We start from the raw sequence: 27,416 nt of genomic DNA, 5'->3' as shown, positions 1-27,416 counted from the left end.
TGTCGAAACATAAGGTTTTAATTCCCCCCCCCCCCCCCGATTGAACTTCATTCTTTACTTTGAGATTCTAAGATCCCAAATGTGATGCACAATATGTGATAATTTACACAACTGCGTTTCTATAACTTGTCTACACCTGAAATCTGTTCTGTTTTCAATGATCATATTAATTTCCTTTGCATTATAATTCTTATGAATGTGGTATTTATGCAACCATTTATACAACAGTATTATAAAGGTCCAATCTCGAGTATTTTATAACTCCAGGCAAAAATAAATCTCAAATCTTGCCACAAGATAGCACAGGACCCTGCTGTTTACAATACATAAAATTATATTGTGCAGTTATAAATTCTCTTTTATTTCTAGTTCATAAATCTTTAATCAATGTTTGCACCTTTACCCTTCTCATAAACCTCGTAGCTATCTTATCACAAACTGGCACAGGCATATTCCTATTTTCTATTAAGTTATTACATAGTTTTAGATTTAAAAAACAGCTACCGGTTACCATTCCATAACTGGTATTTGACCTGAGGAGTCACCAACGGCAGCCATCTTGACGCATGTCTCTTTTTTCAAAGAAGGAAACTGTGCAGGATTGGGGCACACGGTTGCTTCGTCTTTCTACAGAATATTTGATATCCTGTAGATTCTATTTTCTTAAGTGATATTTTTGTTTTGTTTTGATAAGTAAACTAGCATTGTCCTTACGCGTTATCTGAACAAGGGAGTGTATTAGCGGTCTGTTGCAAAAATACGTTCAACGATTTGAAGGTTTATTTATAAAGGATTAATTTTCCAAATTAAGTGGCCACAAATATCGCTCTTAACTATTGACATAGCACAATCGAGCAGAATTTACAAGGTTGCGGAGCCCTGTGGTTAACATCAAAGACCTTTGCCCAGTGGGCCTAGGATTCGATACTCATCGCAGCCTCTCTGAGGCCAGACCCCATGCTGCAGACATGTGGTATTATACCATCCTCCTGGTTATGATAACCCCTGGTGTCTTGGGTGACGCTAGCGTTCCTAATTTCGACTGTGATTTTGAAAGTGATCAGTGTGGATGGACCTCTGATTTGTCGAATAACCTAGTCTGGACCAGGAACTCTGGACCTACTTCAACTCCAAGGACTGGACCGTCAGGAGACCATACATCAGGCTCAGGTAATGATTACTGAAGAATAGATATAAAAAAAAATAATGAGAGGATAATAAAAATTATGAATATGAAAATAAAATTGGAAGTGCTTACACTGAAAGAAAATGACATTGATTTTTTTGGGGGGGAGCCATGGCAGAAATGACAGTGACTTAAACTTCAAATGGCTCGAGATTCACATGTTACTTTATGCATACCCATATTTTACATTATACATTGGCAAATGATTATATATAAACTATAATAATTCAAATAACATACCTTCTTTGTAACAAAAATGGATTTGATTACCAGTATGAAACATTTACAGACAGAAAATAAAATCCCTGCATTTAATATTTTGATGTATTTTCCAAAAAATGATTAGCTAAAATACTAATCATTTCGATTGTTAAAATACTAAACACTATTATTTCACGTTGTGTTCTACACTGTGATCACATTGCGTTTACACATTTTGGGACATTGCGTTTTTCTACCAATATCAGGAGTAACAAAATTATGATGAATTAAAAATTGAACTCGTACAAGCCTATTTACAATGTCCATAATGTGTTTAATTTGTTCGTTTTTTGGATAGGTAATGACCTATAGTAAATAATATCATCACCATGAATAATGAGATTATTCGGTACATGAATACCGTATTTAAACTCTTAATTCATGTTTATGGTTCACTTTTACACTATTCATTTATTTATTTATTTGTTTGCTTATTTATTTAGTATCAAAATGACAATTACAATATGCAATGAGGATTCAACAATATATGAATGAGGGTGGATACATGTAGCTTAGCTGCCTGGATTTGGGGAAAGCTTAAATTGATAACTGTGACCTGAGGATCCTCCTCCCTGATCAAGCAACATGCTTGGCAATTGCAATTGTAGATTTAAGTAAATATTGATTATGTATACAGTAATATTGAACGCCGTCTCCTGCGATATCAATGCTGAATACAATGTGGCGCTAATACTTTTATATTTATGATTCGTCTGAGAGCATCTACCCTAATTCAAGTTCTGTCTCAGTCCTATTTGTTTTCTGAACGATCCTCTTTACTTTGGCATGTTACAAGTTACTCTCTCATTTTGCATTTGTACCATTACTGTAATTTAATATAGTTTCTTATAATTATCTCTGTCTTTTTTTAAATATGTCGTTCTGTAGCGCATGTGATCCATTCAGGGGCGTAACAGGGGTCGGTGGCCAGGGGGGGAAGAGCCAAACATTTCCAAGTCATATCATGGAACAGGCACGGTGTATCGGGCAAAAAATTAAAATGCGAGCAAATTTCGTGAGAGATATTTACATAATGTTTAAAAAAGTTAGGATTTTTTGATGATTTTGCACATCAGGGCGAAGTTCTACATGCTCGAGGGGGCCCAAGATGGCTCGTGTGGCAAAAAAGTAGATTAATATAAGTCCCAAGCGAGCGTAGCGAGCGAGATTTAAAAAAAATCACCTTTTCATGAAAATCTAACATGAAGATAGATTTTGACGTGATATTCAGAAAAATATAATACACTTTTTCTTTCTTTCCTCCTTTCTTGTGTGGTTGTAAGAACTTGTTGGGGCCAGGGTCCAAACTCATCCATACAACAGTGCTATGTGGGTGGGGTCCGGGGCGGAACCCCGGAACGTCTTGATATTAAAGCCATTTTAAACCTTATAGATAGCCACTAATTTTAATCAAATTGCGTGCATAGCTTTCACACAACCCATACTAGTAATCTCAATGCAGTTGTGTACCGTAATCATCCAAAAAAAAATTGAGGGGGCACACCATAGCAAATGTGGGAAAATTTGTAAAAAGTCGCCAGCGAGCAAAGCGAGCCAGAAAGAAAAATGGCCTTTTAAAATAAAATTCCAATTATATGATAGATTTTTACATCATAGCAAATAGCATGTCAAATATGTTGTTTTCATTCGTCTCATTTCGCTGCCTCCTTTATTTTCTTTTATTTATCCTTGGCTGTGGAACCCCCCGTACGCCAGTGCTTAAACGCAAAGTTTAATGCAGGAATGGTTCATACAGGGGCCGTTATAGAGCCCTTTAAAGGTTACAGATGAAGAGCCCCAACTGCACGGGGTCTTGGACAGGGCCCCCGGTAGCTTTGGAGATTTAGCAAGTTTACGATAGACTTTCATACGACATTATGCTATATACCATCCATTTTTCTTCCCGTTCGTTATCGTCAATCCTAGGCAGCCCGGGAGTTTCATCTTGTCCCTTTTCTTTATTTTCCAATTTAGATTTTGGCTCGTTCCATTCTACCTTCATTTCCCGCTTTTGTTTGCCTTTTGTCATCTTTAATTTATTTCCCTGTCTTACCAAACATGCTAATGTATATGTAAATCGGGGCGAATTGGTTTTTCTCACTTGTTCTTCTTTCCTTCCTTTTCCCGTTATCTTTCCGTTTTCCCTACTTGGGTTTTTTCTTAGTTTTCTTTTCCCTTTCCCTTTCCCCTTTCGCCCCCTTTTCGCCCTTTTTTATTTTCCCGGTGATCTCCGCCAGGGGGCAACTTGCCCCCTGCCCCCCCCCCCGCCTGTTAAGCCACTGGATCCATGTAAATTTGATATAAAACCCTTTTTTATGTATAAGCGAAACGAATTTCCTAACTGTCTGACTGTGGACAATAAAATGAAATTGAATTTAACCATTGTTTTACCTCGACCCCCCCCCCCCACTCTCTCTCTCTCTCATTTTGCTGCCAACCATACAGGATTTTACTTGTACATCGAAGCTGCTGGTGCCAGTACTGGGGACAAGGCGACCATCATATCGCCTACCATCCCCGCCCTCCCCGCTGGGGGAGCATGTGTCTCATTCTGGTACCATATGCTGGGGACCACGATGGGTACATTGACGGTGTATAGCCCTCAAAATCAAGAGAAGTGGAAGAAGGCGGGCGACCAGGGGAATCTGTGGATGCAGGCAAACGTTTGGTTGCAGTCCACTTCAAGCTCGTCGCAGGTACCTACTAATCCATTTCCCCGATCTCAACACTGTCAGAAAAAATTATTTGAATGAAAATAAAAATAATAAAAAACCGTTACTACAGCATAGTCTCGAGAATATCTGTAGTCACACTCCGCGGTGTAATCTTACATTCATTGCGTAAAACTACAGACAATTGGTATATGGTGCATGGAACCTTACAGATTCATCGTCATAAAATTTCATTCCCCTTTTTCAATACTCATGTTATATCACATTGCCTGGAATTCCCTGTTATGACAACTTACAAAATGACTCTGTTATTTTGTCTTGTAAATTCTTCGTTTTTTTTTACTGTTAAGTGTCATTCTGGTTCCATGTCATTTGTGCCTGCATGCCACATTGTTCCTAGCGAAAAGGCTAAACATAACCCCTAACTTTAAACCTATTAAATGCATCCGATTACAAATCTGATTCTGGTAACAGATCGTATGTCATTCACTTTTTATTAATTGATTCATTAATTTTGCAATCGAAAATTAAAAAAAAGTTAGGAGTGGGTATAAAGCAGCAGTCCGAAAACCATCTTTTATTTGACGTTCAAAAAATGAAAATGAGAAATTATCCTATCTGAAAGAATAATTATTCCTCGTATTGTGAAAAATGGATTTAAAAAGTTAAAGAAAGTACACTTTCACTCTCACATTTTTTCAGAACTGCTTATAAACTTGTTTTGCTTTGAGATTGCAAAGCGTGTACATCTCATTCTTGAGTGACCCCCAAACTTCAAACATTAATTGTTTTCTTTTATTATTTAAACTTTTTGAAGCCTATACCCATATTACCTCTACATGAAATCACGTACTTGTGTGGATATATTATTTTGTAATATGGGTATGCTTTTAGAAGCGCGTTAGAAGTTTAATAGTCCCGACCTTTCGCTGGAGAACGCGAACGCCTATTTACGACGTTAGTTGATTTTGGAAGAGACTTTTGGGCCCGTCGTCATGGTCGTAAAACTCTGTCCTGCAATGCAAATTGTGTGACATGAAATTTTTTTTTCGTTTCGCATCTGCAACGGAAACATTCAACATTCGTTTCGTGTGCAAAATTCTGGTTGCTACTATGGTAACAGCGATATATCCGATCTAGGACGACTTTCCAAAGCCACATTTGGTTCCTCCCAGAGCTCGAGAGGCCGCCCGGGGGCCCACTTCCATTGAAGAGTGGTTACCAGGCACGACCACGCGTAAAAAGGGATAGAGTGGGCAAGTACTGTATTACGTATAGGCCTATGTAACGTTATAAGGGTGTCAAAAACGATGTTTAAAATACTGAAAGGGAGGATATGTTTTCAATACTTGTAGGGTCTCACAAGCTAAATACTTGTTAAGAGATGCATTTTCATAATCTGGAAAAGCCTTGCTTCCCTTGTTTAGGGTGCTTTTCGAAACCGCATGGTCGTGCCTGGTATCCACTCATCAATGGAAGTGGGCCCCCCGGGAATTCGAATCTAATCCCCATTTCTGGGGAAAGTAAAACATAATGCCCATTGCATTGTGTGCTATAGAGGCATTTCGTTTGTGTAGGAGTAAACAAAATAAAAAACCTGTGTTCAGGCGTATACATGCTGTGTACATAATCAATGCATGCGAAATGGTTTCGGCTGGAAAGGTGATTTGACCCATGGAATCAATTGCCAAAGATCCACCAATAAATAATCTACATATATCGATTCGATGGACTGTAATGATCTATATCTAAGCCTTAATTCAGTAACTTTTTCTTCACTCAATATGTACTCGATTTGTTTGAAAAACCACTTTCTTATCCATGTCATAATCTATTGTAGGTTGTAATGTACATGCATGTATGGTGCGGGTGTCGCGGGAAAGAATTTTGCACACGAAAAGCAGATCTGTAGGGCCTGTAACCCCCCTGTAACACAAAGCTTAGCATTGATTGTAGAGCAGTTTTCTACGTTTGATTCTTTTGACTACTATGTACAATCAATCTTAAAAATCAAGTGTATGATTAAGCGTTAACTTTTGTGTTAGGGGACCCTAATATTAGCATCCGTGATGATTGCGAAATGTGGCTATTCGCTTTGTGCGACTTTATTATTTACAATTATAATTTCTCTTAAACATACACTAAGAATATGAAAGTATCCTTTGACTGATATTACGTTAATAGATCACCAAAAAACGAATAAATTTGATGTATTTCAATTTATTTTCAATTAGATGTATATTACTGGCGAGCTCGGCGGATCGCATTACTCAGATATGGCCATAGATGATCTGTCAATAAAAACAGGAATCGTGTGTCAAGATGATTGTAAGTTTTCGCCCAATCTATCAATTCATCAACTCTTGCATACAGTTAATACATTCATTATTGGATCCACCCATTAGTTAGTTGTCCATTAATTTGTCCTCCCTTCAAACATTCATTTTTGTATTATTCACATTCATTCGTCCATTCATTATTTATTCGTTCATTAATGTTTCTATAAATTCTCAGTTCATTCTTTTATTCAACGACTATGTAAGGGTTAACAATTGTAAAATATTCAAGTTTAATTCACAAATTATGAATGAAAAAAAAATTGAATTTAAACCATTTGAAATGAGAAGTTAAATGGTGACTGATTAAGTTTTAAGGTTATGACTTAAAAAAAAAACCATCGTAATTTACCTAGGTTGTGGATTCTAAGACGCAGCACTAGATCTGATAATCTTTCGTCCTTTGATTTTGTTCGATATCTGTAATTCATCTTTTTTCTTTCTAATATTCGTTTCCTAGTGCCGGATGCCCACAGCTGTGATTTTGATCAAGATTTTTGCTCCTGGTCTTCTACTCCTAACCCTAAGATCAAATGGATAAGACACTCTGGTCCAACGCAATCCACAGGAACTGGTCCTTCAAACGACCATACAAAGGGAGACAAGACAGGTGGGCTGAAAAAGAGAAAGAGAGGGCGTTAACGAGAAATTGAAACGGGGGGGGGGGTAGGATGGGGTGATTTTTCTTTCTTGTCATGCATTCAATTAAGTTTTGTGTATATTTTTGTATATTTGTTTTATATGCATGCATTAATGTTTTAAAGGACCCCATGGAAGAACAGTGGTATCTTATTAATACCGCTGAAATGTTTAATTGAGCATGTATATATTTTATTTTTTATAGGGAAATAAATACAAACAATACAAACAAACAAAGAGATAGGCGTAGAGTACGAGAGGTCGGGAAACGGGTGGGGTGGATTTTTAGGTTTACCGTAGTTAACTGCGAATTGTCATCCAATTGACTGTATTGAAGGAAATAAACTGAATTGGCAAAAAGAGAAGGGAGACTGGGAGAGAGAGAGAGGTGAGGGGGGAGCGCGCTCCCAATGGGGTGGGGGCTCTGAAATAAAAATTAAATTAAAGAGAAAGAGAGAGAAAAGAATGCGCTCGCTACCGGGGAACCCAAAAGAGATCATATTACTTATTTGCCGCAGTGTGTTCATACATTAGGCCCTATTATCTTTCAATCAAAATGTTTATAGGGGATATTATGGCCTTTTTATTTCGCGCCCAAGGGGGTGGGGGCTCTGAAATAAAAATTAAATTGAAAACAAAGAGAGAGAAAAGAATGCGCTCGCTACCGGGGAACCCAAAAGAGATGATATTACTTATTTGCCGCAGCGTGTTCATACATTAGGCCCTATTATCTTTCGATCAAAATGTTTATAGGGGATATCATGGCCTTGTTATTTCGCAAAAGCGAAGCAATATTAAATAATTATGCTTAAATGTTCTACAGGATCTGTATTCTAAATCTTCTAATCATAATGATGATGCTGGTCCACAACATATAATGCGCCATATTAACATGCATAGGCGCAGGTTCATCCAGGTACGCTCATTACTACACATCTGCTGAAAAAAGTGAGTTTTGAGAGACGATTTGAAGAGTTCAATGTTGTCAATCTCACGGAGCGAAGAAGAGAGGGCGTTCCATATTGGCGTGGAACAATTATAGACGAAAAGGCACGGTCTCCATATCCATTTACATATGTAGGTGTGTGATGGGTACATGAAGAGTGGCACCTGTACCAGACGAGTGAAAGCCAGGACGTAGACGGCGCTGTTCCATAATGATCATGGTGATATTCAGTTGTCTTTTTAAGCAACCTATATGTGTATGTATTTTCTTACAGGATATTACATCTACGTCGAAGCTAGCGGTGCTGCCTTGGGCGCCAAAGCTCTTCTCATCTCTGACGTCATAAAGAACAGTGACAATGGATATTGCATGGATTTCTGGTACCACATGTTTGGTGCATCCCTTGGTGTCCTGAGTCTGTACCAGAAGATAGAAGGAAGCGATGATCCGCAGACCTTGATCTGGACTGAGACACAACCTAGAGGTCCACAGTGGAATCAAGCGCAGCTACAGTTCACTGGCTCCGATCCATACCGGGTAGGTAGCCCTAACCGTTAGTGACCAAGTGAGCTACCTACTGGAAAACACAGTGTCTTAAAGTGTGTGCCACAGTGTGGGACACAATGTGAAATCACCTCAACATTGTTAAATTTCATCATTTTAACGGTGTGAATCACATATTCACAAAGTAGACCATGCGAACGCGCTGTGGATCTTAAATTTGAGCAATTTTAATCCTTACCGGGTAGGTAGCCTAACCGTTAGTGACCAGGAGAGTGACCTACTGGAAAGAACACAGTGTCTCAAAGTATGTGTCACAGTGTGTTCACAGTGTTCACAACGCATCAATTTTGTTGAACACAATGTGAAATCACCTTAACATTGTTAAATTTCATCATTTCAACAGTGTGAATCACATATTCACACAGTGGACCATGCGAACACACTGTGGATCGTGAATTTGAGCAAGTGTGAATAATATCTTCACTTACACAGTAAAAACGCTGTTTAAGATTTTATACAACTCTGTTTACTACATGAACCTTACAGTATTTGTTTAACTGTTTAAACAATCATGTTTAATTTATTGAAAATTAGATATTGAAAATTAAACTTTGTTGCTTAAGATTTAAACAGTTGTTTAAACTGTCTAAACAATTACTGTAAGGTTCATATTGTAAACAGCGTTGTATAATTTTTTACTGTGTAGTACACAATGTGAACACACTATGATTACACTGTGTGACAAGGTGTTCTTTCCAGTGAGGCATTTCATCAACAATTGTGTTCTGATAAGTTATTAGGGAACCGTTGCATGATACAAATTGTGATCAAACGCAACTACAAAAATAAGCACTACTAGATTTTCAGCCTACGAAACCCGCGTATATTACGCACTTGAGATTGATTTGGATTTTGTTTAATTTTTAAACGAAATTAGAGAGTTTTCGCATATACTACGGAGCCGCACTCAACAACGCATCAATTCCTTTGAATATGCAAGTCAAATCACAATGGAGAGCTGAGAGGCTTCAGTCGAAAGTTGGTGGACAAGGGGAGTAGCGTCGTCTCGTGATTCTATACAACGGCATAATTATTTTCAATTGTTCGTCCGGTCCAAATCTTCGATCTGCTGTCCCGGTTCACCAACCGTCGACAAAATCATCCCAGCTTATATTGTGATTTGACCTGCATTTTCAAAGGAATTGGTGCGTTATAGAGGGCTGCTTAGCAGTAACTGCGAAAACTCTTTCTGCAACCATGGACCTATAGGTCCATGCTGCAACGGATCTGAAAACTCTCATCAATTTTGATTGGCTGAGAGCAAATTCCATATGTCGTGTGTCAATAAAACAAACTTTGTTGGATAAAAATTCTATCAATTAAGCCATGTTTTCAAAAACGCTTACCAGCTGTCTGCGCCTCCTTCATCGAATATGCATATACTGTATCATTCTACTGCCTTTATAGCCATAGGGATAAACTAACACATGTGACGTTTACAGTCGATATGTTTGGCCGATCATTGTAAAGCGCTTTGAATTATTAATATAAATACTTAACAAACAGTAAATACACTCTCAAAAATTAAAGCGAAGGGTCTGAGGGTGGACGACACTGTTACTCCTCGTCCCTTCTTTACTTTTTCCACCCTTCAAGTATTTTGTGCTTCTTGAGTGTAGCCTACTTACCTCAGTAATTTTTATTATTAGTTTTATTTGTAGTCTTTATTAAGCTCCTTTATGCCATCGAGAAGGTGTATGTTTTTTCAGTATGCATGCTATACGATTATTGTCCATGAGGAGTTTGGCAAAGTTGTTATTAAATTGATTTCCCCCCCCCCCCGACTTTTGTTTAAACAGCTTGTCGTAGAAGGAGGAATTTCCTTAGAAAATATCGGGTATGGAGACATTGCAGTTGATGATATATCGTTTCATGATGGCAAATGTCCGACACCAAGTAAGTAAAATCATTTCATTTTTTTAATGCTCCCCCGGGAGTGAAGAGTGTATTAATCATTTTTTTTTTTTTGCCATATACTTAACGGAATCTCACGAGGTTGTTTCACAGAGCTGTAAAAAATGAATAAAGAAAGAAATAGCCATGAATTCACACACAACTGGTAAGAAATGTCTTGCTAAACCAGTTTTTCAATCATATTTGATTTCCATTAGCTAAATGTGCATTTTAATATTTGTATATTAACAACAGATTCATTTGGTAAAAATTGCTTTAAAATGTCAAGGGCCTTTACAAACAATGAAAGTAGAAAAAAATCATAATTTATTGATTTCTATTCTTTCATTATTATTGCATTTCAGATCACTGTGATTTTGAGAGCGGAGATTGCGGCTACACTCCCGGAAGCGGAAGTAACTTCAACTGGAATGTCATCCAGCCAAGTTCAGACGTCAATACGCCCTCTATTGACAGTACTTACCGAACTGCAGCAGGTAATTCTTGTATATTCAGGAATTAGGAACCAACTTCCGGTCAACGACCATTCAAACAATGCACCGCAATTACAATTAATCTTAGCATCTACTTTCTATTTTAGAGATTAATAATCATTAAAGAAAGATACTTTATTAATTGCATTTTCAAACGCTTAAATACTCGAGGGCCTTCTGCAGGTATTTATTTAACTGTTTTGCTATTGATAGGGTTACATTCGTTACTAATTTGAACAAAAATAGCTTTCTGAAAAATAATTACAGTTGAAAAAAATGAAGTAAGTTAAATGGGGTCTATATTTAGCATGCTCGGGCCAAAATATGTTTTTTTTTTTTTTCAGAGAGATGTAGTAGAGGAAAGTCTAAGGTCCCGACTGTCACGTACCTTTGTCTACGTATACAGAAATAATAATGATAAGAAAAACATCCGCTTAGCCACCTTAGCCATTTGACCATATAAAATTCATCTTGTAAGTTCGGGGGCATGTTTTGAAAACGGAAGCAGGTTTTATAGCAATGCAGATGTAGCTATGCAGAAAACAATTTTCTATGTAGACAGACGAAACCTTTGGCCTCGTGGACCTACTGACTCGCCGGGTAATAGTTTTCTTTCATCCAACATGCCTACTTTTTACCCTTTCCCTTTGAAGGACACGTGCTTTTTGCCGATATATCATCTTTGTCATCGGGTAACCAGAAAGGGATTATAGAGACCGGTATGTTCGATCCAACCGGGGTTAAAGGTCAATGTTTTCAGTTCTGGTACTACGTGGGGACGTCTACCGTATCTGTACTAAAGGTAAAGGCCCGTATTCTGAAGTCAGGTTTAACTTAGACCGTGGTCTAACTCTGTGCTAAAATTATGGGAAGCCAAAAGTGTCAAATTTTTTATTAAGTTGTATGTTTCTTATGTTTACTGTGCTCTTTCCTGATTGATCGATGGTGAAGACAGTCGTCTATTTATACTTCCTAGACAAATATGAATGGTTTGAGAGCCAAATGAGCTGAAATATGATATCTCTACTGCTAGTGATTTATGTAACAATTGGTTATCCATACTTAAACCACAACTTTAAACCTGAGTTTAAGTTCAACCCGACTTCAGAATACAGACCAAAGAGTAGATGAATATAGTTCATTTACCTACTCATATTTTCTTCTTTAGTTATTGTCCTAATTTATGTTTGTATTGTTGACAAGTGTTCTTCAAAATGAAAATAGGATGATTACTCTCGAGAGGTCTTTGGCCTTTGGCATCCTTTCAAATCCAACAGTCTCATTTCCTTTATCGTTTTTCCCATTGATTTACGAGAACGTAGGTTTTTTTTTTCATTTCATTTCATTTATTTGACCATTTAAAATCAACAAAGTACATGAACATCATAAAATAAGTATACAAATCAATCATTGACAAACAAGATAACAATTTTATCTTATCTTAATTTTGTTCTTATCTACGTCATGTTCTCAAATTGGTATTCTGAAAATGTTCTTATCTTTTTCTTATCTTTTGTTCTTATCTTTTTTCTTATCTTGCTTTCCCTCCTATGCTGAGCGCGTAAATTTATAACTCGCGCATATAATACAAAAGCGCGCTAAAAGATAAGAACAAAATAAAGATAAGTGGTATTCTGAAAACGTTCTTATCTGTTATCTTTCTTATCTCTTTACGATATTTATGATAATATTTAAGATAGCTAGAGGGTTATCACATCTCAGGATGTCCGCGTTCTTTCTTTCTCAAAATCGATGGCCACTGGTAGTAACAAGTATTCTTTCCACGTTTTCTTTCATTCACCCTTCATTTTTCCCGTCTCTTTTTCTATCTCTTATTTCTTTCTGTATTTATTTTCTCCTTTTCTTCCTTTCTGTTTGTCTGTCTTTCTTTCTTCCTTTCTTTCATTTTTCATTTATATCTCTTGTTTTATTCTTTTGAATCTTTTCTTTTCTTCCTTATTTTTCTTTTTCTTTGTTTTCCTTTTTTTTCTTTACTAAGTCTTTATTTTTCCCCTCTTTCTTCCTTTCTTTCTTCCCCTTTTTTTTCTTCCTTCACTTTATTTTTTTTTTCAGTATCTTTTTTATTTCTTCATTCTTTTTCTTTCTTTCATTCATTCTTTCGTCTTTATATTTGTTTTATTTATTCATTTTGTTTGTTCCTTTTTTCTTCCTTCCCTTAATTTTTTTTTCCTTATTTTTCTTTGTTTTCCTTCTCTTATCATCTTTTTCTTTTTATTTTTTATTCTTTTTTTTTCTTTATTCTTTCCATCAATCTTAATTCGTTTCTTTTTTTTAATTCATTCTTTATTTTTCCCGCCTTTTTATTTTCCTTTTTCGTTTTTTTTTCTTTATTTCTTTACCGTTCGTTCCTTCTATCTTTCTTTAGTCTTTTTTTTTTGCTTTAATTATCTGTTCATCTTTTCTCTTTCTTCCTTTTTTTCTTTCTTTCTCTCCGAGTCTCTCTCTCTCTTTCTTTATTTCTGGTCTATTTTCCTTTTTTCTCTCTTCCTTTACTTTTTACAGTTTTTTAATTCCTTCCTTTTCTCTTTTGATTACTTTCTTTCATTCGTTTTTTTTTCTATTTTTTTTTCTTTTGGGGTTCTTTTATTCTTTCATTTTATCCTTTTTAATCTTTTTATTTTGTCCCTTTTGGTTTTTTTTGTAAAGTTTCTTTCTTTTTCCTTCTTTATTTTCTTTCATTTTTTATTCCTCTTGTTATCATTAATAATCGTTCTATTCATTCCTCCTTTTTCTTTCTTTTATTCATTCTTTTTTTTTCTTTCTTTTAATTTTCTATTTTCTTTTAAGTTCTTTTTGCTTGCTTTCTTTTGTTTACCTTTTCTTTTTTTCATTGTTTTCTGCTTTGTTCCTTTCATTTTTTTGTTTGCTTCGTTCTGACCCTTTACTGTCTTCTTTCTTTCTTTGCTTTTTCTTCCTGCTTAATTTTTTATTCGTACCTACTTTATTTACCTTTTTTCTTTAATTTCTTTCTTTATTTTGTGCACGTGTCTACGTCTCGAAATAATAATCAGTCATTGCGTATAAAATGCCTATCTCGCGCAATGCGCCAGAAACAGTGTACGCGCAGCGCCCATGATATTCTCTTCACATAAGGAACGCTTCTATTGGTTAAACTTACAATATAACACGCATTTTGATTGGTAATATCCTAAAAATGGGCGTGTTGAAGATAAGAAGGAGGCAGTCCTTACAGAGATAAGAACGCGTTAAGAAGATTTTCAGAATACCGATTGCAATAATTTTAGCGTCTTCTTATCTCATTGAGATAAGAACAAAGATAAGAACAAAGATAAGAACGTTTTCAGAATACCACCCCAGGACCCAAAAGAAGCAAAACTGCTTATAAATTGGGCCCTACATAAAATACATGTAAAATATTAGAGTGTAGTCTGTACACATACACACACCCACCCACACACTCACGTACATACCCAACCTAACACATCCACGCATTACAATAAACTAATTTTACAAAAATTATGCTTAAAAATTAATTTGAACATGGTGGAGATCATGCGTATACTGATCATTATAATAATGATAATATGACCTACACAAACCTAAAATAAATAGGATTATTGAAATGAAAGAAGCAATTGCATATAGATTTTTTGTTTGTCCATATGAATAAACAAAAAAATAATTTTTGGGGTTTTCATGTTTATATTTCCCCCAATAAATTTCATTTGGTTTTACCCATTGATGTTTTGGCAAGTGTTCTTTTCACTATGAATGCAGAAGAAAATAAAACAAATAATTACTCAACAGGTATTCTTGGTGATTGGAGGTGAACGGACTAAGCTATGGGAGATGCATTCTGCTAGCCATCCTGCAGAATGGCATGTTCAAGAAGCAAACCTTATCAGTACAACACAGAAAATGAAGGTAAATATCTTTCGACGTGAGTAAAAGGCTCTTTTCACCATATTTAAGTAAAGAAAGAAAATCCCGTTTATCAGAAATTCGATTGTTAACCCCCCCCCCCCCACTTCTAGGACTTCTTCTGTAACACCTTGAACACTTGAGAACATGCGATTTTACAATGATTACAATTTTTAGTGTTGCAAGAGAGATAAATTATGCAGGGTATTTGATGCTACATCCATTTTAGAACACTTTCCTCCAAAGTAATCTCAGAAGTAGAATTTAAAAACAGTCCTCGGCACTCTGACATGGGAATTTGACTTCGCTAGTTTCAAATAATGTTGAATCAGTTTAAATCTTCTATGTTTGATATGCTATTCATGCCCGAAAACCTATGCTAGAATTGTCCAATGTTTGAGCATATTTGGGGTTGGAAGAAGTAGGAGTTTTTGTACGTCCCAGAATATGAATTTGTGTGACGGTGCGTGAGAGTAAATCCTATGACTTAATAGCTTTGCAATTTGAACTTCATTGTGACAAAAGAGATAAAACATAATCTTGAATAAAAAAAACTTTGGAACTTCGTTACAAATGAAGCACTTTGAAGTTCATTATTGGATGATGACGTCAGGCACACGCTGTATTGACTTTAGTAGCCCTCTGATTACGTCACTCCTTCTTAACTTTTAAATCATTAATGATGTTGGTAGTTCAGTGTAATATCTTTTCCTGACTATTCTTCCCCTCCTTTTTCTTTTATTAATGAACCTTATCAAAGATTTCATTCGAAGCTAGCAGTGATAACATCGACTGGCCAGGCGGTATAGCAATAGATGACATTACCTTGGCCGATTTTCCCTGCTCACCTTTTGGTAGCTGTGACTTTGAGAATGGATACTGCACGTGGAAGAATGAAGAAAATGATGACGACACTAACTGGCTACGTAATAATGGGATGACGATATCGTTTAACACTGGAGCTGATGTTGATCACACGTATGGGACTATGGATGGTGAGTCTGGCCGTGAATTGCCAATTGGTGTATACCCCCTTCGTCTCCTGTTTGACTCAGCCAATCTCATATCCCGACTGGAAAGAACACAGGGTTCCATGACATTTGCTCTGGCGACAATTGCTCTGCTCTTAATAATTGTACACTCTAATCAAATGACCGACTTCAACCCTGGGTTACTATACTCTACCCTAAACCTAACATAAAACCCTTTTGCAACCCTCACCCTAACCCAACATCTTGGACGTAATTAAGTCCGGAGCAATTGTCACAGGAGCGAATGTCGTGTCACTATCCCACAGTGTGTGCCACAGTGTGTTCAAAGAGTGAAACACAATGTGAAATCACCTTCACACTAGTAAATTTGAGCACTTTAACAGTGTAAATCACCTGTTCATATAGTCCACAATGATGTCCACAGTGTGAAAATATATTCACACTGCTGAATTTGAGGATTTTAATAGTGTGAATAATATTTTCACATGGTCAATAATGTGAACGCACTGTGTAACACTGATTTCTTTCCAGCGTGGATGATCTGATCAGAGTTTGACTACAAGCAGATTCAACATTTTTTTTTTTAGTCTCCAATTTGGTTCATTATATCCTGGGGTAAAAAACTTATTATTATGATTTTTCAATGTTATTTATTTCACAATTTTAGGATTGCAATGACAAAAAAACGCACTTGAATTTTTATTTAAAATACTTAACGCTCGGTGCAATTGCCACTTCTCCCATTTAACATTTTGTCTAATTTCAAGTTGGGTTATAGGCGTACCAATTTTGACTAATTTCAAGTTAAGTTATAGGCGTACCTATTTTGTCTTATTTCAAGTTAAGTTATAGGCGTACCAATTTTGTCTAATTTCAAGTTAAGTTATAGGCGTACCAATTTTGTCTTATTTCAATTTAAGTTATAGGCATACCAATTTTATCTAATTTCAAGTTAAGTTATAGGCATACCAATTTTGTATAATATACACTTGTTCTAACATCACCTGACCTTTGTTTTGGAACATTTTCATTTCTCAAATTAAAAATGTTAAGTGGGCGAAGTAAAATCTAGACCAATTGTGGATTAGAATAAATTGGAATAGCACAAAGTTGTATCAGATCAAGGGTATGGAAGACCTAACGACAACAACCTCATACTGATAAGTAGTCTAAATTGGCTGAACTCTCATAAGTACAACTTGAAATTCTTCTAGACCAAGGGAATAAAAATTAGTCTATTACCTAGGTCATAAGTCACTTAGATTTCGCCTTTAGTTTCAAAGCTTTTTTGCAATATTTGCAACAATCGTTATAAAAAAAATTACTATTCAAAATTTGAAAGATACTATTTCAAACAGTTCATATGGGATTAAAGCGTGCCTCAAAATCCATTTGGCTAAATGTATGTTATATTATTGCTGAGCTATCACCAGGAAACGTCACTATATCGCTTGTTTCAATTTCCTGCAGGTGAATACATCTACTTGGAAGGCTCGTACCTGGAACAGGAAAATGCGGCCATCTTGAAATCTACCGTGTTCACAGCCGATACAACCCGATGCTTCGGGTTCTGGTACTTCATGATGGGTAGTGGGATAGGTAATCTCATAACACAGATTACTGCCGAGAGTCTATCCCCAAAACTGACTCTCAGGACCATACAAGGGAACAAGGGATACGGATGGAAACAAGCTTTTGTAAGCACCATCATGATATATTTTACCCCTGCCTCGTGAAAATTCATTTTGTTAAGCCCTGATCAGAAGGTGTAATATATGAATGTTATGAAATTGACCTATACAATGTATACAGAGGCTGAAGGATTTGTGTCTTTTTACGAAGGACCTTTCCGCACTTGGCTGCAGTATAGTCATCATTTGGGGGGGAAAACACCTATATAAAATAGAAATGCTCTGTGTTGGAAAAGGACAAACCATTCCCTAGTATCCCTGACATTAAATGGCATCTCCTAGCATGCCAACTGTTAATTCAAAGTATAATGAATTCATTTTTTCGCAACTTTGAGCAAAAAAATATAGCTACTCAGTATTTTGCTGATTCACTTTGGGTCGTAAGTTAACCAATCAGATTCTTTGATATCATTTTGTCATTTATTTTCTCCTACGTTTTGATTTGATTGGAGTTCCTTTCGAAATAAGGCTGCCTCTGGGAACTCCCATTTAATGATCACCTTTTTGTATGCCCGATCCCCATAATTCCTTAAGCTGATCAGACCATGATACATGTAATTGGAAACCGTTACGTTCAAGGAGCTGCAACGTCTTCACTGCAGCTGTACACATTCAGTAAATCATCATAATATGGAATGGTCCTTCTCTTTTCACTTTGCTACAGGTTCCAATACAACCTCTATCTGGTTCATACTCGTATGAGATCCTCCTAAAAGGAACCATTGGTCCTACTCCATACGCTGATATTTCCATCGATGACATCACGGTTGAGAACAGGGATTGCTCAGATGAAGCAGGTAATTCTATCATCCCGTTTCTGTTTAGCGGCTCTCCGAACAACAAAGTAGAAAAAAATTGAAAATTGAAAGGGATAACATCGGAAAACATTTCAAATGTGCTAATTTAAGAAGTATCGATAAATTAACATTTGACTTGAACCGAACAATGGTTATGATATAGGGTTCTGTTTACCATCAAACATCTATGAGAGACCAACATATTTTTAAACAAGCTCCATATGCAATGAAGACATGTCGTGAATGAATGGGCATATATGGAGATTGTATAGTTTATCATATTTTTTGAAGGGGGATTGATAAGTAAAGTCCTCATTCTTTTTTTTCATTTTTGAATTCCATTTGTTCAAACGGCATGAACAAATAATCTGAAAATATAATGATACAATGTACAATCGGCCGTAGATGAGGTTAATTTATTTTTCGCTGCTGCCCTTTCAGTATACTTGATGTCTCTGTTTGATTTGTGTCATGTTTTTACTATTTATATTTTTGTTTTTATACTGATAAAAATAAATTGAATTGAATTGAATTTAAAGTAAATTTACGTACGGTCTTGTTATTGTGCTTGAGGTAATTTATTTTCAAGGTTTCCGTTCTGATCCTAATTCCTCTATTTTCCAATTAGGGGAAAATGGGAACTATAAGTTAACCAGTGTATCAATTTCATTTTTTTTTTTGTTCAGCTCCGGTTACACACAACTGCGATTTTGAGAGCGATCTATGCTACTGGTATCAAGATGAACAAGACGATTTTAATTGGGTCCGGGCTTCAGGAGTCTCGGATACTGCAGGAACCGGACCCGGAGCGGACCATACCTATGGAAATGATCGGGGTAAGAATAATAAATGGAAGATTTTTCGGATAACACTCCTTGATTACTTAAACATTCATGTAACACGTTCGTGTAGCACTTGCTTTATCATAAGTCGTAGGTGCTCTAGAATAATGCAACATAATCACCAGATTAGCAGATAATAATAATATAATAATAATAATCCGTTTTTTGTATAGCGCTTAATACATCGGAACGACGTGTCTAAGCGCTTTACAGATATATTATTACCCCGGTCATCGGATTCAATCAGTCATTCCCGCACACAATGTGTGCACATCCTCCACTCCCTGTGGAGTATTCCAGTCAGTCGCCGGTGAGGCGCACACAGTACTGGACAAGCTACAATGACTTTCACATCCTATCGGGTACCCATTTAGCACCTGGGTCGAGAGTGGCAAAGTGTGGATTAACGCCTTGCCAAAGGACGCTAGACCGTGGTGGGATTCGAACACACGACCCTCTGTTTACAAGGCGAGAGTCAGAACCACTACACCACGGCTCCTCCACACATAGATGTTCCATGCTCTTCGTTTCCAGGAATCTACATCCTACTTGCTCTCGTTAGCCATACGTGGAATGGGTACAGCAAGATGTTTTTGCTGAATGTAATAGCCCTTGTACTCTGTAGGATTTGAACCTAAAGAAGGTGAACTCATGCATGAGGTACATGAGTCAGAACCACTAAATCATGTATGATTATCATTGGAGCGTTGTGGCCCAGTGGATTAGTCTTCGGACTCTGAAACAGAGGGTCGTGGGTTCGAATCCCAGCCATGGCGTAATTTCCTTCAGCAAGAAACTGATCCACAGTGTGCTGCACTCAACCCAGGTGAGGTAAATGGGTACCGGTAGGAAGTAATTCCTTAAAAAGCTGTGTGCGCTATGAACGCCTAGCTTAGCCGGGTAATATAGGAGCGCCTTGAGCACCTAACAAGGTGGATATGTGCGCAATATTTTATAATGTATTATTGCACTAAGTACGTTGAGAAACAAGCTAAATTCCCTTCTGACTTGTTTATTTGGAAGCTTCAACAAGGATTTAAAAGAAAATGTTCTCGTAGAGGAAGCTTTCTTATCGGCCATCATGTTTAAGGGCAAAAAAAAAGCACTGGAGAATTTGATGAGCAATAAATAAATAATTACCCGAATACTGATTGTTTTTCCTTCGATTTCCCTATTCTTAACCCATCAGCAAGTGCTTTAATAGTTCTTTATACATTTTTAACGAATTTTAAATGTTTTTATTCCAAAACTTCGTAAACAATCTATTTCAGGATACTACATATATACAGAAGCCTCTGGTCTCCAACCTGGCAACGTGGCTCGCCTGTTGTCTAATCTTCTCATCGACCCAAGTGAAGGTAGCTGTATGGAGTTTTGGTATCAGATGTACGGTATGCACCTTGGCAGTCTAAACGTATACATGAAGATTGATGATAATGAGACCGCCCTCTGGAGTGAGACAGAGTCCAGGGGACCACATTGGATTCCAGCACGAGTGCAGATTAATACAACGGAACGGTTCACTGTGAGTAATCCATGGAACTTCGGTCAGTTGTTGAAACAGTTGAAATCAAATACATCTCTTTAAAATAGAAACGCGACTTTTTTAATCTTAAGTATGATTTCAAAATTGTTTTTAAACGCAGATTTGTTTAATTCGGGCACATTTTTTATCTGAAATCGTTTTAGATCAAACAGCTTTCAACGCATTTGATTCGTTAGAAGCATTGTTCCTATGGTAACTGTCGGATGAAATTAAATTAGTCGGATAAAACTTCCGACAAGTCTTTTCATGAAACGCTTCCTGTTCTGAACCTACTGATGAAACCCAAAAATAAGGAACTGATAGTAACAGCGGTGGGATATGGCAGTTGTAATATAAAATTGAAAAAATATGTATATAACTTTCTCCTACAAATATAAACCGTTTAAGCATCCTCTTAAAATGCTTAGTTTGCATGAATAGGTCAATATTTTGACAGTTTGGCTTTGTAGATCTGATTTGATGATTTGTTTTGTTTCGTTTTTGTTTATGAATTACAAAACATAATTTCGTATTGCTTCGAGTGGCCTGCGGTTGCTACCGTGAGCTGCGATCGGGTGTTAGTTTGCAATCTTGGGCGGTTGAATTTCGGGTTATTTACTAGATCATCCTTTAATCTTTGATCGTTACCATATCTGAAGTTCAACCATATGTTTCATATACACTGTCTCTATCAATTTCAAAGGTTATATTTGAAGGTATCAGGGGGCCGAATTATCAAGGGGACATCGCTTTAGATGACATTACATTTACAACCGGCGATTGCGGCACACCGAGTAAGTATTGGTCAGAATTAGGTAGTTTTATCGGAAGATTATGTTTCACCAATATAATATTGGATAAGCATGTGAAAGCAAAGTGGGTCTCATCATTTACTAAATGTAATTACTGAATGTCTTAGTAAGGCCATGAACGACGTTAAAAGGTGGCACTTATACCGCCCACTGCATGTTTTTAGGTAAATGCAAACAAAAAAAAGAAGAGAAAAAGAAGAAAGAACAAAAAAGGGAGGAAAATGAAGAGCATAGGAGCATAAAAGGTGTTCCATAACATTTGCTCCGGCGACAATTGCTCCGATAGAAAATCCACACTTAAAGACAAACATAAACTCTATTCTCCAAAACTAATAACCCCTAATGCTTATCTGTACATTATTCTGAACGAAAAATCTTCTACAACCCTAACTCTTATCCTATGCCCTCTGAGATATCAAGACCGGAACAAACGTCGTGTCACCCATAAAAAGTGATTGTGGTTACTTGTAATAGTTGAACAATGGAGTTAACTCTACAAGTAGGTTTGACACTATTGTCAAAGAATAAAATATGTTTTTCTCCTACGAATATAGTAACGTTGACCTATTTTGTTAAGTTGAACGCCTTCCAGAGCCATACCAGGGGCCGCGGAACGGTTTTCAAAGTGGGGGGGGGGGGGGTGACCATGCAAAAATCACATTCTTATGGTCATGTTTACGTTTTTGTGCACGGTTTTGGGAAAAAGAGGGGGGCTGGAGCCCCCAGCCCCCACCCCCCCCCCCCCCCCCGCATACTGTCACCATATTTTCAGCACTTCTGCAATTTGGATGATAAAGAATGCGCCAAGAGATATACTGAATGGAGAGCCCTGCTTTCAGAAGTAGTTTGACCAAGAAGTATTATCCTATTCTGCGTTTTCTTTATATTGCTTTATTATTATGCTGATGTGTTCATACGTTATAATAATATTTATTGACACCCCCCCCCCCCCCACAGCACGCATCTGGGGTTTTTCTTCATGTTGGGGTAATTTTTTTATCTTAAATTATATTGTTTTAGGTTACTGTGGGTTCGAGAATGGACTATGTGGTTTCACTCAACCAGCAAGTGATATCGTACAATGGGCACTAACATCGTCGTCGCCATCTATGTCATCACCAACACCAACAACCGCCCCGTATCTTCCACCATTTGACGCTACTTATAGAACACCAGCAGGTACGGCCCTCCTAGATAGAACACAGTGTACCTCACAATGTGTCACACTGTATTTCAGAGTGTGTCATACAATGTGTATCGGGGTGTCTCACAGGCACGTGTTCTGAAGTCGTTAAAGTTAAACTCTGGTTTTAAGTTGTGGTTTAACTATCGAAAGCCAGTTGTTACATAAACCTATAACAGTAGAGGTTCAATGTATCAGCTGGGAAGGATAAGTATGACAGTTGTCTTGACCATTAAATAATTAGTAAAGAGCACATTAAACATGAGAAACATTCACTGTAAAAAAAATTGAACCGTTTGGCTTACCATAATTTTAGCACAGAGTTAGACCATGGTCTAAGTTAAACCCGATTTCAGAATACAGGCCACAGTGTTTCTCACAGTGCGACTCACGTTATCTCACAGTGTTTTTCTCTCGCAGAATTTATCATAGTGTCTCGTAGCGTGTCAAACAATATGCCTCACAGTGTGTCTAACAGAGTGTCTCACATAATGTATCTTAGTGTGTCTCACTGTGTTTCAGTGTGTCTTGCAGTGTGTAAGGCAGTGTGTATCACAGTGTGTTTCGCAGAGTGTCTCACAGTATGTCGCACAAATTGTCTCACAGAACGTCTCTCAGTGTGTCTCACCGTAGGTATCACAGTGTATCTCATAGTGTGTCTCACATAGTGTCACAGACTTTCACAGTGTCTTGCAGTGTGTTTCACAGTATGTCTCACAGTGTATCGCACTGCGTTTCACATCGTCTCGCAATGTGTATCAAAGTGTGTCTCACAGTATATCCTAATACGTAACCGTGTGTCTCACAATGTATCCCACACAGTGTAACAGCTTGTGTTTCACAATGTGTCTTACAATGTGTAACACAGCGTGCCTCACAGTATGTATTAACTGTGTTTTACAGTGTGTTACTACATTGCTCACATTGTATCATAGTGTTTCTTACAATGTCTAACATAACGCAATACAATGTGAAGTTATTTCTACACTCTAAAGATTTCAGTTTATTTTTCGTTTTCGCATTGTGTGAACAATTTGGATATTATGCTTAAATCAGTTCCAAGAGAAAATAATTTTAGTATCTGTATGTAGAAAGTTCTTGAACTGATTCCTCTCTATATTTAGTTAATAATTGTTGTAACTGGTTCAAATAATCCTGTAGTACATAATAGGCAAATTATTTCATGTATGGTGAATTAATCACACTCATTGGGCGAAAAACAAAATGTTGTTCTCAAAGCTTGCCGTTAATTGTAACTATTTCAATTGCTTGCTTATCTTTCAAAAAAGGTGTAAAATTATATTCTACTGCTGTAATTAATATACCAGTTATAAATTGCAATAAAAGTAATGCAATTGATATCAAAGCGTCTTGCAACGCCCCCCCTTTTTTTTAAAATTCTTATTATATTGTGTCTATTGTGTCTCCGTGTAGGTCACTTTATGTATCTTGAACTTCATGATGATCAGAACAATAACGATGGTGGACTGTCGACAGGTGTATTTCCAACAGGAACAGATGCAGACAGATGCCTTAACGTCTGGTTTTATATGCAAAATAGCGTTAAAATAAGTCTGAAGGTAAACATGGTAAAACATTTTGTAAGCATTTTATTTAAGGGCCCTATTTGAATATACCAGTAGGTACTTCATTGCCTCATTAATCCAGACGTTTGATGCCTTTTCCATACTACCAATACTCAGACAAATTGGAATTCATTTGGATAATCTATAAAATAGTTGTGAATGTTTTGATTTGAAACAAGTTGGCCACTTTGTGACAACACCTGTAATGTCACCTTTCATTAAACCAGTTAAGATGATTGCGGTTCACACAGTGATCGGTTTCATGAAGTATAACTACGTGATTAACAGTGAATACTGTTATAAGCTATGGAAATCCTTGTATGTGATTGGTTGATAGCACATGTGTATGTTTCCATCACTGACAAGACAGTTTAATCATTCTCCAGGTCATACAGTTAGGATTGACTTCGACGAATCAAAATCAGCTAGCTTCGATTGTTGGTGAAGATTTGGCAGATGAGTGGCATGTAATACAAGCAGCTCTATCGGTCACAGAGGAATTCAAGGTAACAATATATCCCTGCTGAAAAGAACACAGTGTCTAACAGTGTGTTAACAGTGTGCACATAATGTGTACACAGTATGTCCACAGTGCGTTCACATTGTACACATGGTGTATTTACAGTATGTCTATGGTGTGTTCACAGTGTGCATATGGTGTGTTTCCTGTGTGTCCATGGTGTTGTTCATAGTGTGTCCACTGTGTGTGTAAAGTGTGTCCCCAGTGTGTTTAAAGTGTGGACATGGTGTGTTCACAGTGTGTCCATGGTGTGTTCACAGTGTGCACATGGTGTGTTTACAATGTGTCTATTATGTTTACAGTATGTCCAGTGTGTTTAAAGTGTGGACATGGTGTTTTTACAGTGTGTCCACGGTATTGTTCACATTGTTTCCACTGTGTGTGTAAATTGTGAACCTGGTACATGTTTCATAAAGCTGTTCGTAAGTTAAGAGCGACTTTAAGAACGACTGGTGATCCTTTCTTATGGTAAATGGTATATTCATTACCGATGGTGTAGCGCGTAAGAAAGGATCACCAGTTGTTCTTAAAGTCGCTCTTAACTTACGAACAGCTTTATGAAACGGCCCCCTGGTGCGTTTACAGTGTGCACATGGTGTGTTTACAGTGTCTTCCCAATGCGTTTGGAGTGTGTTCAGAGTATAGTATAGTAGGTTTTACGGTACACCATGTATATTTCTTGGGCAAGTGTTGGTCCTGAAAAGGACCTTCTACACTATTCTTCTTCGTCATGAAATTGTTCAGAAATTACAGTGTTCAGAGTATGTTAACAGTGGATTAACTTTGTGGATAGCAGTGTGGAACACTATGTATCATCATCGTCACACTTTTACATGTTATAACTTTAACAGTGTGAATCACATTTTCACACAGTATTCTGTGTAAACACATAATGAGCACTGACACAGGTACAGGTGTCCGCAATGTGAATTGTCTTCAGTGTATTAGATTTGATCATTTTAAGAGTGCGAATCATATATCCAAATAGTCCACGCTTTGAACACACTGTGAAGCTAAGTTAATTCAGCCGCAGTGATTTACCTTCAAGAGGAGTTGGGATCTAGTACGACAACTCTAACAGTATTGTAATGTGATCACTGTTGAATAGAGGGTGAACTTAAGACTCATGCCTCTTAATGCAAACTATATCGTGATAATCCACTCCAACAAAAAGATCGCTCAAAATAACCGAGATCTAATTAAGTGAATTGAGGATCTTAAGAATGCAGTATGCGCTTGAAAACATTCCTGTTTTAGTTAATTACCATAGATCAAATGGCCATAGTTGTAAAAAAAAACTAATTCTATACTTTGTCAGTTTGTCCTCTCTAAAGCATAGTTTTCCCCTCATTTCTGGAAACTGAAAAGTGAAAAGAAAAGCGAATTATAAATGTTATAAACATAGTTGAGCAGTTACGAAATTACCTATTTTCTTTTTTTTTTCAGATCATATTCCAAGCTACAAATCTCGATCAAAATGAGGATGTCTCAATAAGCATCGATGAATTCAAGATTACAGATGGTCTGTGTCCTCAGCCTGGCAGTTGTGATTTCGAAAATGGTTTCTGTACATGGAAAAACGAGGAGAACTTTGATGATTTCGACTGGCAGCTCATACAGGGTAGGACGCCCTCTGACAACACAGGCCCGCCATCCGATCACACCAAAGTGACGTCATATGGTAAACACATCAAGCTCAAGCTTTTTTTCACATTGCGATGAGCACAAACAAACACATGAATACCAATACATGTAGAAAGTAAGAAATGCAAAGGCCAAACAGGATGGGAATATAATATTCAATAAATAGAACAGGAAATAATGTTTACAAAATTGCATTACATGTGGATATAAAAATAAAGTGCAATCAAATGAATAAACAAAATAAACACAAAAGTCATTAACAGTATTCTTTTTACAGCTCCCTCTTATTCCAGTTTATACATGTATTTCCAGCGCTTATTACACAATGTACATTTGAATTAAAGCATTTTTTTTTAAATTTACTTCTAATGAATGTTTTTTTCCACATTCATAATTTGTGTCATCATTATTAGTGATGAAATATAATCCTCATAAAGATGATCATGAACCGCATATTTTCGTACGTACGTTTTCATTTCTTGTCATCCGAAAGATGCATTTCTTTCAGTCCTCACCTCTAGAGCTAAATGTACAAACTTCCGATATTGAACATCGATGCCACTGGCTCGATCCTTTATGACGACAACTTCATCAAGACTTGGAGGCACTCGTTGACTATTGATTCCTGCCTTTTCAATCTTTTTTTCAGGGATCTACGCATATATTGAAACATCCGGGCGTGCAACAGGGGACATTGCCATCCTTAAATCTTCTGATTTTCAATCTGGGTCCACACAATGTCTCGAGTTTTATTATTACATGTATGGAACCAACCTTGGTAGACTTGATATCCAGGCACTCCAAGACAAGGATACAATCGGCACAACATTAAGGTCATATAATGGTACGCAGGGAAGTGCCTGGAGACAATCGCTTGTAAGTCTATTAATCACTGTTCGTTTTATTCCGTGTAAACAGCCATGTTCATTT

The 27,416-nt window shown here is 36.9% G+C and overlaps 2 protein-coding genes across 2 annotated transcripts in view; both read left to right on the top strand.

Annotated features, from left to right (window-relative positions):
* Window positions 1–419: 419 nt before the first annotated feature.
* Window positions 420–26,417, top strand: LOC129263575 (MAM and LDL-receptor class A domain-containing protein 1-like). Its single transcript, XM_064100687.1, has 19 exons — window positions 420–1,170; window positions 3,893–4,143; window positions 6,354–6,447; window positions 6,916–7,065; window positions 8,315–8,577; window positions 10,404–10,500; window positions 10,863–10,994; window positions 11,645–11,793; window positions 14,781–14,897; window positions 15,655–15,889; window positions 17,357–17,583; window positions 18,242–18,374; window positions 19,061–19,210; window positions 20,488–20,741; window positions 21,445–21,535; window positions 22,574–22,732; window positions 24,171–24,325; window positions 24,611–24,828; window positions 26,289–26,417. Exons 1-18 carry the CDS (start codon window positions 969–971, stop codon window positions 24,611–24,613), a joined length of 2,862 nt encoding a protein of 953 aa, XP_063956757.1. The 5' UTR covers window positions 420–968; the 3' UTR covers window positions 24,614–24,828; window positions 26,289–26,417.
* Window positions 25,735–27,416, top strand: part of LOC129263577 (MAM and LDL-receptor class A domain-containing protein 1-like) — a 20,423-nt gene continuing 18,741 nt past the window's right edge. The window contains exons 1-3 of the mRNA XM_064100620.1: window positions 25,735–25,767; window positions 26,289–26,523; window positions 27,136–27,362. Coding sequence (XP_063956690.1) covers window positions 25,735–25,767; window positions 26,289–26,523; window positions 27,136–27,362 — 495 coding nt within the window. The remainder of the gene's footprint in view (window positions 25,768–26,288; window positions 26,524–27,135; window positions 27,363–27,416) is intronic.

Source organism: Lytechinus pictus, chromosome 6, assembly GCF_037042905.1.
Source record: "Lytechinus pictus isolate F3 Inbred chromosome 6, Lp3.0, whole genome shotgun sequence".
In the NCBI taxonomy this organism is placed as follows: Eukaryota; Metazoa; Echinodermata; class Echinoidea; order Temnopleuroida; family Toxopneustidae; genus Lytechinus; species Lytechinus pictus.
Note: the sequence above shows the minus strand (reverse complement) of the source record. Positions and strands in the feature narration are given on the sequence as shown.